General features: G+C 47.1%; 1 protein-coding gene across 10 annotated transcripts in view; it reads right to left on the bottom strand.

Annotated features, from left to right (window-relative positions):
* Positions 1 to 12,066, bottom strand: part of TFAP2B (transcription factor AP-2 beta) — a 67,357-nt gene extending 55,291 nt beyond the window's left edge. For 2 of the 10 annotated variants that reach the window (XM_083495238.1, XM_083495237.1), the window contains exons 1-2: positions 10,402 to 11,657; positions 5,536 to 5,994 (exon numbers count right to left, since the gene is read on the bottom strand). In XM_083495238.1, coding sequence (XP_083351364.1) covers positions 5,536 to 5,994; positions 10,402 to 10,482 — 540 coding nt within the window. In that variant the 5' untranslated portion in view covers positions 10,483 to 11,657. Of the gene's footprint in view, positions 1 to 5,535; positions 5,995 to 7,222; positions 10,212 to 10,401; positions 11,658 to 11,682 lie in introns of those variants that run through there. The other 8 variants (XM_083495233.1, XM_083495235.1, XM_083495236.1 and 5 more) reach the window with 8 other exon arrangements.
* Between the last annotated feature and the right edge of the window lie 1,412 nt (positions 12,067 to 13,478).

The following is a 13,478-nucleotide window of genomic DNA, read 5'->3' as shown; positions in this document are numbered from 1 at the left end:
ATGACCTATTGAATTCAGCGGCACTGATGCTGCCTAACTCGATGGTTTCACTTGCTCTCCCAATGAGGACCATGTTGAGTCTAGGCTAGGGTGTCTAGAGCGAACAGAACCCAGGGCACTCTATCCCTAAGCAACAGTGACCGACCTAACAAACAAACATTTCCCACTCTTCTGCTGAGAGGATGGCCTCAGCGAAGGATTTCATTCAAGGGCTTCTGCGTAACTGGGTCAAGCGGTCTCTTGCCAGCCACTCTGACTCTAGTGCTAAGCGCGTTTACTTGGAATTAGGGTCCTCGCGAATGGTCATGGCACTGAGAGCTTGCCAGAGAAGCGTCCGCTAGCCCTCAGCTTCAAAAGTAGCCGCAGGGCAGAGCACTAGACAAAAGGAGAGGGAGGTCTTCCTTTCGCCCCCTTTCCAAGCGGCAAGCCTACGCACGCTTACTCGGGCATAAATCTCGCTTTGTGTTCAGTGTCTTTACTTCAAAGTAAAACGCGTCGAGGATGGCTCTGTAAAAGAGCGAGCGGCTGGACCGCGTCTCTCACCTTACAGACGCAACCAGAGGGAATAAATACCTGCCGGGGCATTTTCTCCGTCCTTATTGGGGGCAAGGAAAGGGTGTCACAAGCCCCTAATCCCTAAACAAAAAATAATTAGCTTGGAACGGTTCTTCCCCACCTGAACAACCCCGGCTGGACGTCTAAGAACACACACCCGCCCGCCCCCCCCCCCCAAAAAAAGTGGCCATGCTTGAGTTTCGCTGGGAAGCTCGCGAGCAGAACATTGGCGGCAGCGCCCACCCCCTGGTGCTCATCCGCAGCTCTTGCAAGGGATGGGGATTCTAATCCTCTTTCGCTCAGGTAAAGGGGCGGGCTTGGCGTTGATCCGGATTAAGTGCCCCCGAAGGGCGTGCCTGTGCTCTAGGGGCGCAGTTCCTGGGAGGCGCGGTGGGTGGTGGCGGTGGGGATGGCGGTGGCGGGGCTTCTCCTGGAAACCTGTTCCTCGCACCCTCCGCTGCTCGCCTCCTCATCAGCAGCGCGCCTGAGCTGTTGTAGTTAATGAGAAGAGTCTTGTCTGATTTTCGATCTAATTACGGCCGCCTGCTGGGTTTTTGTACAGGATATTCGCGCAGCATGCTGGCAGTTAATAGTCACAGAGAGGATCGTAAAGATTTAATTAGGACTGCATGCGGAAACACGCACACGCACACTCACACACAACTCAGACTTTTAATTACTAGACTTCTTTAGTTAAAAGTGATACCAGGGGTTACTTTGCATGGGTGCAAAGTTAACTTTGGATCCCCAGCGCCTCTCAGAAGAGACGGTGGGGGTGGAATTCAGTCTTGGACATTCTCCGCTATAAAGTGCACACATTTATTTATTTATTTTAAATAAAAAAAGCTAACACTTTCCAATCGCCGCCTGACATATCGAGAGCAATAAATGGAGGTGGTGGGAGGGAAGAAAAGCCTAGTAGTGCAGGTCTCACTTCAGTTCGAAAGGGATTTACGGGGAACGAATGCGCATTGATTTCAGCGAGACCGTGATCTGCCTTTAATACGTGCCTCGGAAGTCAGTCCCGTCCATTAACAATGGGACCGGTTTCCGTGTAACTCTGCCTGCGTGCACTTACTTAACTGGGAAAGTCCCACTAAACTCAAGGGGCTGGCTTCTGCGCACAGATGCGTAAGAAGGATACAGGATTGCCTTCAGGATTGCTGCGAGGAAGAGTAGTTTTGAATCTTAAACCCTGAAGCAAATCTAATATAGAAACCAGTTAAGCCGAAGCAATCTTATTGAAAAGGCTTCAGAGCCACCAATTCCAAGCGAAGCACCCCTGTTCTGATTAACACGACTTTGTAAGCAATTCTGGTTGATTTCAGTTTGATTTACGATAGCAGCGTTTAAACTGCATAAATCCGAATAATGTACTTTGGATTGCCAGGACTGTGAGTTTGCTCGCCTGCGAACACCTGAACTGATGTGCTTAATGAGAGAACAATAAGGTATTTCAAGAAAACATTACATCAAATATTAACCCGTAATATATTGCTGGGGATGAAAAATAAAGCGCTGCAATATATCATACTTGGTATCACGAATACTCGAGTTTCAATTAAAGATAGGGAGCAACTGCAGACATATTAATGGCATATAGCCGTGAATATATCATAACTATTTCTTCATCGATCTCTCTGTCTAATCTTAATTTATTAAGGACATTAAGAAGAAACAAATTTCTTATCATCCACCTGATACCTTAGTTACATTGCAGTAAACATTAATTGCACATGTACACAGAACGTACCAAATGAAAGTATCTTCGCTCTAATAATAGATAATGACTGCTAATAATTCATAAAGTATTCCTGAGGAAATAGTTTCTCAATGGTGCTATTTATCAAGGAAATGCATCACCAAGGAAACGAAGAATCAAAATTTCGTAGACGTATCTATCTAGCTCTAGTAGATTCCATTAATTCAAATAAGCCAGATATCAATTTCATGTAGACTCGCACGCTAAGATGTGCAACCTTTCCAAACATGCCATTAAGAATATACGTTGCAGAACATTCTTCACTTATTCCATAACATTCACATCTAATAGGATTACTTAAGAGGAAATGGATTTATTGAGCACTCTTGCACGCCCTTTAACAATATATACACCTACGATCCAGTTACAATTAAGCAGAACTTCTGCTGATTCCAGTGGGGTTGATGCAAAGGTGTACTCTCACCCCTCGCACTGAAGTCAAAGGGACTTAAAACTGCCTAACTGTGCCAGGATTTGGAAGAACGCCCACGCAGTTTGATGGACCCCCCAACTTCCTAAATAAATCTTTGCAGTAGACAAAGGTTACCAGCGTCCACTCACTATTCAGCTACTCTGGCACCCCTGCCTTCAGTCACTGGTCCCTAGATCCTAAACACTTCCCCTTGGAAGTCAAGCCCTACTGATTTCAGCAGAACTTCCCAGAATATATGAGCAGGCTGAACTTTTAAGGACAGTCTAGAAATCTTCCCATATAGTTAGTCATTCGTTATGACGGAGGCGGCACGCTCCCTCCCTTTACTAGAGAGGTGTTCATGTAAAAGTTGTGGACTGCATCAATTGCCCGCCCACATGCTCTACCCTTTGCGTGGCACCTCTCTTGAGGACCATTTACTTGCTTCAGAGCAAACACCCATAGAATCGGGCCGCACGTGACCAAGTGCAGAATTTAACGCTCCCAAGGACAGCAACATGTTTACAGCACTGCAACAGAAAACTCTCCAGTTACAAGAAACGCTTCATTCTGTCCATGAACAATGGATTACACATGGCTTCGGTTTGTATTTCTATAATTATATATTTTCTCCCTAATTTCTTTCTGTCTCTGCTTGCCTTATTTCCCCCCTGTTACAGCCAACCACATTTCTTTCCAGGCAGCTTAAGAAATGGGGAGGCGGGGACGCAGGCACCGTTTCCCCTCTGCATAACCCTTTTCTTGTTATTCGAGAAACTGAATAAAAGCGATGCGTGTGATTTTTTTTGTAAACTTCTGGATTTGTGTACAAGGTAAACTGGATTATTCTTACAAAGTTTAGAATGAATTCTATGGTGTATTCCCCCATCCCAAATAAGAGTAAGTTATAATGGAAGGAGACTGGACAATTCCTCCCTCTCTCTCCCTTAGTAGCAAATGCTTTTCAAATACGGTAACACCAAGTTCCTCCCCATCAGGGTCGCTTCCTCCTGCTCCACCTGCCTTTTTCTGTCTCCCAAAAACTGCACATTACTCACAAGAGTCATAACTCAGAATAGCTGTTGCCTCTTAGGCGGTTTCAAGGGAGCTGGTTCCTAGCCGAGAATAGGTTTGTTTTGGAACAGAACAATCCGCACACCTAGCACATTTTCTTCAGCTAAAACCTGGGCCATAAACTTTCCTAGGACTGATGCTCTGCATTTTCCCTTTGTTTTCACATAGCTGAGCGATTTGCCCCGAGTTCCCATTCCTTTGCATTCGAATTCAGAGGAGCCATTTTCAAATAAATGTTTGGCCCCCATCACCACCCGATTTTCAAAGCTGAATACGGATCACGCCATGAAATTTCTCCATTCAGCCCAGATCCTCTAATTCGCTCTCCATTGGTCACTGGACACAAACTCATACATTCTGCCCCCTCAGTGACCGCATTTGGAGGGAGAGTCGCTTAAGTGAAAAGCGCAGGATCGGGCCTGCCAAGTCCCTCTCCTCCTCCGGATCGTTTGCGTCATGCATATAAACGCTTGATGCGCGCGGAATCTGACGCCCCCTCTGCCTTAGTTCATAAAGGCTGGCAATAAACGCAAACCGCCCAAAATAATCAGATGCGTTTTAACCCTCTCTGCTCCATCATGCTTTCGTGAAACTGGGGAGTTCCTAACGAAACACCCAACGGATTTCGTTCAATCTATATACCAACAATTACTGTACTTCGTTCTGGAGCAATTTCTGTACTGTCATTATTTACTATAATGGAAAATCGTTGATTAGAGTTAAGTTCTCTTGGAATAAATTCAGAAATCACGTAGGTTCACGACAGAGATAACTGCGTTCAGAGGATCTGTCTTCAGTGCACAATAAAATAAATGCACTAGCAGAAACGATGACATCTGCAGAAAAGAACGCCCACCCGCCGGAAGAGAATGTAGCCCCCCAAATAACTAATCCTATAGGCCACTGCCACCTCTTTTCAAGACACTGTGCGAGGCTTTTGTCTTAAACAAAAAAAGTAGCCCTTGATCGTTTGACTGTCGAACTGGAGGGGAAAAGAAATTTAGCGCGTCATCCAGTTCTCTGAAACACATGTTTAGTATTTTATTTTAGTATTTAGTATTATTAATAAAATAAAATCAAATCTAGAGCAGTTCATTGTGTGCGTGGATTTAATTCCAACTTTCTGTCTAGCACATGTCTCTGAAATTTTCTTCAACTTTTGCAAAGAGGAGGGCGGGGTGCGTATCCTGGGAACTCACATGACTTCCATCGAAGTTATTGGGGCTCCCCCAGCTGCCCCCCTTGCTGTCTACACGGAAATAAATTCCATTGATTTCGGTGGGACTTTCATCCCAGAGAAGCCTGCCTCACGCTGCCCCTGGCTGTCTGGCAGCTTGGGGCTGCAACCTTCAGCTGATCATTGATGGCTGCAACTCACAACTCATTGACTTCCAAGCAACGCTGAGGGAAGTTGCAAGGCAGAGTTTGTTTCAAGTCCTTTGAAGCAGCCGGGAACGTATTACCAGAGATAGAAAGGAGTGGAATAAACTCTGGGTGTGTTCCGTCTTCCAGAAAACAAAAGCCTCAGAGATTGCTAAACATGCAAGCCTCCTGGGGTTGGGGGGGGGCGCACTATTCCAAAACAGACCTTGAGTAGAGGTCGATCACATTCGCAATGATCCTGGGAAAGCACAGCAAAACCTCCAGCGCTGGAAGGCATCCGCGCACGCCCCCCGCCCGCGACCCCCGCAAGTGTGCGTGGGAGCTGGTTGCTCCTTCCCGAGCGCATTACCTGGACGTCCTCCATCCCCGGGTGCCCGATGCCGTGGAGAGAAAGCGCGTCGCCCATGCCGGAGTCCAGGCCGTGGTGAGCCGAGTGGAGCAGGACGTCTGGCCGCCTGACCGAGTGGTAGTCCCGCCTGGGGTCCAGTCCCGAGAGCTGAGGCAGCGAAGCCCGCGGCTGGGGCAGCAGCGAGCCGGTCTCCGAGCCCACCTCCTGCCTCTGTCTCTGCCCCCAAGGGTGCTGCTGGGGCTGGTGCAGAGGGTTCAGGGAGTAGGGGTCATTGACATGGGAGTAAGGGTCCTGGCTCTGGTGATAGGGAAGCGGCTGGTAGGGCGGCGGGAAGTAGGGCGGCTGGAAGTCCGAGGACGGGGTGTGAGACAGCGGAGGGGCGCTCGAGTAGGGTCCCTGCGAGACCGAGCCCAGCTGGGACAGCCGAGAGCTGTGACTGGGCACGCCATCGTGGCGGTCCTGGAAGGTGGGCAACCGGAGGGAGGGGAGAGGAAGGAGAAAAGAGAGAGGAGAGAGAGAGAGAGATTGGGAAAGGGAGTTTAACAGCCAATTTATTATTCTCAAAAAAATACAGTTTAAAAGGTGCCTATCAAAACGGCTCCTATTCAGATTAATCACCCCTCGTTTTCAGCGGCGAAGAGACTGCCCGCCGTTTCTTAAAGCTTCTCCTATGGTTTGTGTATAATTGAAAGCAGAATGAAAAATCCACAAATTAGGAAAACAGAAGAATAACTCCTATCTCCTTTCCTTAAGTTCCAAAACTTCCCATGAACTTCTCGACTGCAAGCGACAATGGCAAAAATAAATGAAAGAAAAAGTCTGGTTTTAAAAGAAAGTGGAGGAATTAAAAACCCCTTAACTCTACCACGAAGGACTGGGGTGAATTTCTCCACCCATTCCATGCTTCTTCCCCACGAATAATCTCGCAAGAGCACGAACAAATATACATTTATTCAACACTGTATGGCTTTAGGAAGAGCTTTTGATGAAAACAAATAAACAAGCCACCCGCTCGTTTGCCCGTGGCAGAACTGGAAAGATGCGATTCTAGGTTCGTTCTGGAAGATTGTATGGAAAATAATATGAAACAACATTTCTCCTATTAAAATTGATCTCAAAATCGGAGGAAAAAAGTTAGGATTAAGCCAGTGAAGCGGGGGCCTTCAGAATATAATTTATTGATATTTTTCTAATATTTGATTCACGCCTGTAAAAAGAAAATTAACAAAAATGTTTTTGGCGTTATAATGAATAAAAGTTTTTGTAAAAAACAAAACACTATTTACATTTTTTTTTTAAAAAAAGAGTCACAATCCAAATCAATATTCTTCTGAATCCTGGATTCTATATTCGAAGTGAAGCTGTGATTTTACACACACACACACGCACGCATAAAATCTATTCCAGAAAAAAGTCGTTCAAATCCCCGACAGCAATTTTTTTCTATAAAAAGTTTCCCCTCACTCTGCCCCCCTCCTCACCCCCCTAGCTCAGACCGAGAACACAATGCAAAACCGAAGAAGCAGCTGCGAGCTTCCTTCAATTATTGTGCTAAATTACCAAGCCAAAGGCGTTCAAAGAGAGAAAGGAAGAAAGAGAGAGAGGGAGAGAGGGACTGAGAGAGAGAGAGGGAGGGAGAGGGAGAGAGAAGAGGGCAATTTTAAATCACAACACAGAGCCAACTCACCATGGCGGAATAGGTGTGGACTAACATCTGGAGGGGGGAAAAAAGTCTGGAAACAGCTAAAAATAAAATAGCGATAGAATAACAGTATCAACGGGAGGGGACGTATCAAGGAGATCTGCGAGGGAACGCGGAGCACCCAGGAGAGCCGCTGGAGGTATTTCCGAGTCTATCCATCAAAACAAAAATTCGAAGAAGGAAAAAAAGCCAGTGCCCCAAAAGCTGTGTGTGTGTGTGTGTATATGTGTGTGCGTGTGTGTGTGCGTGTGTATTAAAAAGGCTCCGCTCTCTTGTCCCCCCCTCCCGGCCCTTTGAGCTTCCAAATGCAATCCTCTTCGACCCAAGGCGAGGTTCAGACTGCTCCGGCGCCCCTTTCTCCTTTTCCTTCCCTACAACGCCTCATAATAATTGATATTCATGACTATTAATATTACACGACTACTTTAAAGGGAGAATGCAGGAGCAAATGGAGCGTGAAGGCTTTGCAGGCAGCTCGAGAGCTCCCCTAGTATTGTAAATGACGTTCATTCAGTGGAGAATTACTAGATGTAATCAGACGAGGGGGCTGGCGGAGGCAGAGTTGGGGGAGAGGGAAGGGACAAAAAAAAAAGTTGAGCGAGGAAGAGGCAGAACTTCAATTAACTCGAGCAGAGGAAGACGTGTAAACGAGGCACTGCTGATTTGGAGCTAGGAAGTGATCTGGAGCCGCGCCAGGGGCTAAAGAGGGGAGGGGGAAATCATATTTCCTTCTTTTACATTTAATTATACATTCCAAATACGAAAGAAAATCGATTGCCCTTGGTGCTTTTGTTCTAATTTTTAAAGCAAATAATAAAAGGGCTTCTCTAATCCGGCAGTGGTTTTTTTTAAGTCAGCCAGTGAGATTTGTTTGTTTACAGAAGTAATTAAAGCACTTAAAATACTACCAGTTATTACAGACTGCCCTCGTTTTGAAAAGCTATACAGAGAGGGTGCAGAGCACTTGGCTTCTATTTAGCCTGTCATTATTTGTGTGTGTGACACACACGCGCGCGCGCACACACACACATCTCAAACGTATAGACAGCTTTCCTCTGGCTGTGCCAAAAAAGCGTTCTATTTCCACCTAGATGTAAAATCTACGCAATGAATTTGCAAGGATACTAGATTTATAGTTCTTAGGCGAAGCCAGAGGCGATTAAGAACCTTTTTGATGTTCCCAGAACCCGTTCGACTGGCCTGACTGCCATTTCAGTTAAAGTTCAACTTAACGTTCCTGCCTAAATCCACTCTCACTTGGCCGCGCTGCGCTCCCTGCCTTCTCCGTAGCGGCGTCTCTTTGAGGGGGAAAAGTCGCTTTATATATATATATATATATATGCATATGTTTAGAGTTATCAAAAGCGATCGATCTAATGGGTGAACGTGTGTTCCTTCACCTTTTAGGCTTTTTATTTTTATTTTAAGAGAGAAAAGGATATATATATATATATATATATATATATATATATATATATCCACGCAGATCTATATAGCTGCCTTGGGAGCGGGTCTATCGCATATTTTCCGCAGGATTCGGAGACAAATCCTGGGATTTCGATTCCTAGCCACGAATTTCCCAAGGCGTGAATTTCTGCCCGGAGTCCAGCGGTCAAAGCGCAGTAAGAAGCCGAGGACCCCTTTTGTGAGCCACAGCTTAAGGCTCAGCGTTACCATTTCACAGAGGAGACCCTGGCACCGTTTCACTCGAGAGGGGCCAGATTCCGAGGCAGGTCTCGGTCCCCCCAGGGAGCCCTGAGCTCGCCCTGAAGGGAATCACTGGAAATGCGTTTGGGGAGAGTAGGGCGCGCAAGAGAGGACCGAGCTCTGTGAGCTGGAAGGGAGAAATTGGACCCGAGAAGGAGGGCGCTGCAAATCCCCACGCCGGGCTGGATTTTGCCGGCGCTCAGTAGATAATTACCCCGACAGGAGCTTTACACAGCCCCGGAGACGTTGCTCGTCGTCGGACGCAGGCTACCCACCGGGATCCCCCCTGCGCCCTATCTGGCAGTAGCCCCCTGCCTCGCCTGCCCTGGCGTCTCCCCTCCACCCTTCTCCTCCGCAGACGGCTGCACTTTTAAATATTAACTCATCGCCGGCAAAACGCGGCTCTTGGCTTTCTTAATCGAGTTGGAAACTCCGCAGACCGGCCGGCGGCTCTGCTCGCCCGCCCGCCCTCCTGGCCCACACTCCAGTAACCCTGCCCGGGTCCGGAAAACGGGCACACGCTACTCCACAACCCCCGCTTGCTGCCCAAACTTCCACGGCGGAAAGGGAAAGACGGTGTTCTCTCCCTCGGCTCCTTCCACTGGCAGGGGGGGGGGGGGAGAGAGACCAGCGCGCCACTTAATTCTCCCTTAACCTGCTCTGGAACTCAGCTAGGAGGGAGCCCGGATATTTCGGAAAGAGGGCAGTCCACCTCCCATGGAAAGCAAAAACTAGAAAAGAGAGCCAAGCATCGATTTTAAGAGAAGCTGAGGGGATCCCCGTTGTTTCTAGACACAAGAGGGAGGGAGAGACAGACAGAGAGAGAGAAAGGGAAAGAGAAAGAAAGAAAAGATTTTTTCCCCTCGTGTACCGTTCTCACGAGGGAAAAAAACCCCCAAAGCAGAGCGAACACCTTCCACCAGCACCACCGCTGCTCTTCTCCAGAGTCTTTCTGCATCCGGGCTTGTGCAGAGTCCTACAGAAGGGGCCAGTTTAGGTGGTCTCCCCACAGAGGAACTGAAAAGATGGGATGAAAACTAAAGAAGAAAATGAAAGCCTATCCTATTATATATGTAATGAACGGCATTAGGCTGCATCTAATCGAATTACACCGACTTCCAGATCTAAACAAACTGCAGCGTTTAAGTTGCTTTCTGTCATCCCCCAGATCATTCCGTGCTTTGATGTCTAAATCTCGTCTGCTTCTTCTTCGGCTTCTTTTTCGGCTTCTTCTTTTGAAAAAAAGCAGCTCCCTTTGACAACAAACACGGCGTAAAACCAGCCTCTCCAAGTCCTTTCGCCCCTGAACGCGGCTCGTGTGTCTGCGTCCGGGCGCCCGCCTGCATCAGAATCTCTCTCAGAAATAAATCCAAACGTATAAGCGGGCACTTCCCCACTTCTCTAAATCTAAGGTTCCTTCTTTTCACCAAAAACATGCTTCTTATCTCTATACTTACCTCGTAGATATCTTCATACTTGACATTTTCGACCAGTTTCCAGAGCATGATGGCGGGCTGTTCTCTAGGAGGTGAGTGCATTCATGTGAAGAGCAGATGTCTGGATTCTCAGTACTTCTCTGTCTGTAATGATCCATCTATAATTGGAAATGGGGGACAGACACCAAACCCGACGTTCCTCTCCCATCGCAACTTATATCTGTTGTCTGAAACAATAGGCTGGAGAAGTAAACCTCAGCCGGATAGGAAAATCATTCCCATCTACACAGTTTATATAGAACACATAGACATATTGAACACACATATATTATGCATATAATTATACACCCCTGATGCACACACAACTCTATATTGGCACACACAGTCGCTCACACCCATGATAAATATAAATATATCAATATACAGCCACACATCCGTATATGCATATAAGAAAGTGAGTCAGTGTTAATGTGGACTTTTTGATCATGACGAGCATGCATTGCAAAATAGATAGCTATAGGTATTGATTTGTTTACATGTCTGCTATTATTAAAATAGATACACTAGTAGAAATATATGCTGCTATATGCAGATATACACAGATTTGTGCATGAATAGGTTCCTTAAGACTGGGCTCAATAAAAGTGGGGGAAATACACCATCCAACCTACCCTTTAGGAGTATTAATTATTTGTAATGAGAGATGAGGGAAGATGCTTTCCCACCCCGAAGAGGGACGTGTAGAGATTTACAGATCCTCTACCGATTCATTGATAAACGCAGAGATAGCGAGACCAGGACATTAGAGAATATTAAACCTGATCATGTACATTTGGAACATACGAGTTTAATTTCGGCAATTTTAGACGTGCCCCCCTCCCCCACGGATCTAAAACCGAAGCAATCCAAAGATTTAGGAACATCTCGATTTGGATGCATTTAACAGACAACAAACACTTTAAAATACCCTGGTTGTGAATAGTTTTGGTTCTTTTTTTTGCGCAGGTCTGTCCGTTTGAGCTAAGACTTCGCTCTTCCCTGCTCAATATTATTTTGCAATCAGGATTTCAAAGCAAGTTTGATCAAGCAGGCAAGACCGATTTTTCTGCCCCTTGGAAAGATTTTATAAAAGCCTCTGATGTGGAGGCCTTTGCCTTAGAATCTCAGGCTCTCTTTAAAAGCGCACCCCCCCGCCCCTCCAACGCATGTTTGCCTACATCTCCATGTGACCTTGTAGGAGAATATGTATATATATCCCTAGAGTTTCTTTGCAATATCGAGAAATAAATCGATCGTTTGGACCTGAGGCAGGGCGGGAGGTGAGAACTGCCCCTGGGCTTCCTTGGCCACCAAATAAAGGGGAACAACCAACTTTTCCTCTTCCTCATTCCTCGCTAACCCCCGTTTCCAGCAGGAGCTGGAGGGACGGGGGTCTTCCTCCGGGGAAGGCGCAGAACGTAGGCTGGTCTTAGGAGAGGAGTCAGGCAAGTTGGCGTTTGCTTGGAAGTTAGAGTGGCTGGTAAGAGGAATTCGCAGCAAAGGTTGTCTTATATGCGTTGCTGAGCGGTGATGGTGGCGGGGTGTGTGTGGAGGAGGACAAGGGGGAGAGGCATACGAGGAGGAGGAGGAGGAGGAGGAGAAGGAGGAGGAAGAAAGGGCAACCGCATCTTAGAGCATTAGGAAGGAGCCTTCCTACACAGGCAGAGCAGCGAATGCAGAATGAGCCTAGGGAAGGGCAATCAAAACAGAACGGGGTGCATTCTTGGGAGCTGTGCATATTCATTGGTGCGGGTGCGCGCGCACTCCACCCACCCACCTACCCTTTCCTCCTTAATCTGACGGGGGGGGGCACTTTTCACACAAATGGAGCCTCATCTCAATCCGACGGAGGTCCCTTTCGCTGCGTGCTCAGTAGAGTCTCCTCCTCCCGAGTCAAGTGGGCCGAAGATTGCCGGCCCTTCTGTCTCGGAAGCGAGTTCCGCGGCGGGCTTGGGATGGATCTGACGCCCACGTTTTTGGAACTCGGAGTTTGGCCGCTGGCTTCCACTCCTCGCCCTCTCTCGGCTGCGCTCTTGCGCGCTGCCACTTTGGGCTCTGATGTGATGGAAATGCCACGCGTGGTGGTCGATTCACCAACAAGCCCTTGTTGGCCGTAGAGTTGGTTTCACCATATATAAGGAAGTCTATCCGCACAAACTCACTCACTTCTATGCCTACAGTTTAAGGACTTTCCACGTTCTCTTGAGCGGCAGGAAAGAACCCCCCCCCCCTTCGCGACTAAAGAGCCTGAGCTTCTGGCGCGCTTAGCGATGTCAAAATAAAGCCTCACCACAAGCGTTACGCATCAAACCCAACGAACAGTCTTCCTCTTCATGCACAGCAACTCACCAAGTGAACTTGGCGAAGTTCTTGTGGCGCTGAATTGAATAAGCTAAAAGCTGTAAAGCCTTATTATTATTTTAGCTAAAGAAGTGCAAGAAGAGCAATTGCCGGTAAAACATCACCATCATCTTTTCTCTTTACAGCTATAAAGGCTTTGGAAACTGAGGCTTTAATTGGTGAGTGGCGGGATCTGAACATTTTGCACGAGGAGGCAGCCCTCGCCACGCAAATGAGCAGGTTTCCTTTTGAAAGAACCGCGCTTTTTTATGCAAGAAAATATTTGAACAAGTTATTTGAGGCCTAAGAGTTCCCGCCTCAAGCCTATGCCTTGGCAAGCGAGTCCAGGCAAATTGCAGACTTCTGCCTAAGGAATGGTGTTTAGGGCTGGCGCATAAGAGCGCTTTGTTTTAGGATCGCGTGTAGGTATTTTAACTGACTTGCCCAAGCAGGAACACTCAGCATTTTGGAGGAACTGCAGTCGAGGGGAGCTGCCTTTCGATGGCTTATAGAGACCCTAAAACCTTTATTACGGTAATGGAAGGCTTGCAAGAGAACGGCTGAAAACGATCATTCAGCAGAGTAACAGCGCCCTCTGTAGGACACTGATATTTTGCGGTCGCCGCGGCGAAACCGCTCTTCCCTTTAGTGATGATATAATTAAAATTAGTCTTTCAATTTATTAAAATAGAATGAGGACCTTTGTGATGAATAAGCAG

The sequence above is a fragment of the Podarcis liolepis genome (genome assembly GCF_965112155.1).
Source record: "Podarcis liolepis genome assembly, chromosome: 3".
Lineage (NCBI taxonomy): Eukaryota > Metazoa > Chordata > Lepidosauria > Squamata > Lacertidae > Podarcis > Podarcis liolepis.
Note: the sequence above shows the minus strand (reverse complement) of the source record. Positions and strands in the feature narration are given on the sequence as shown.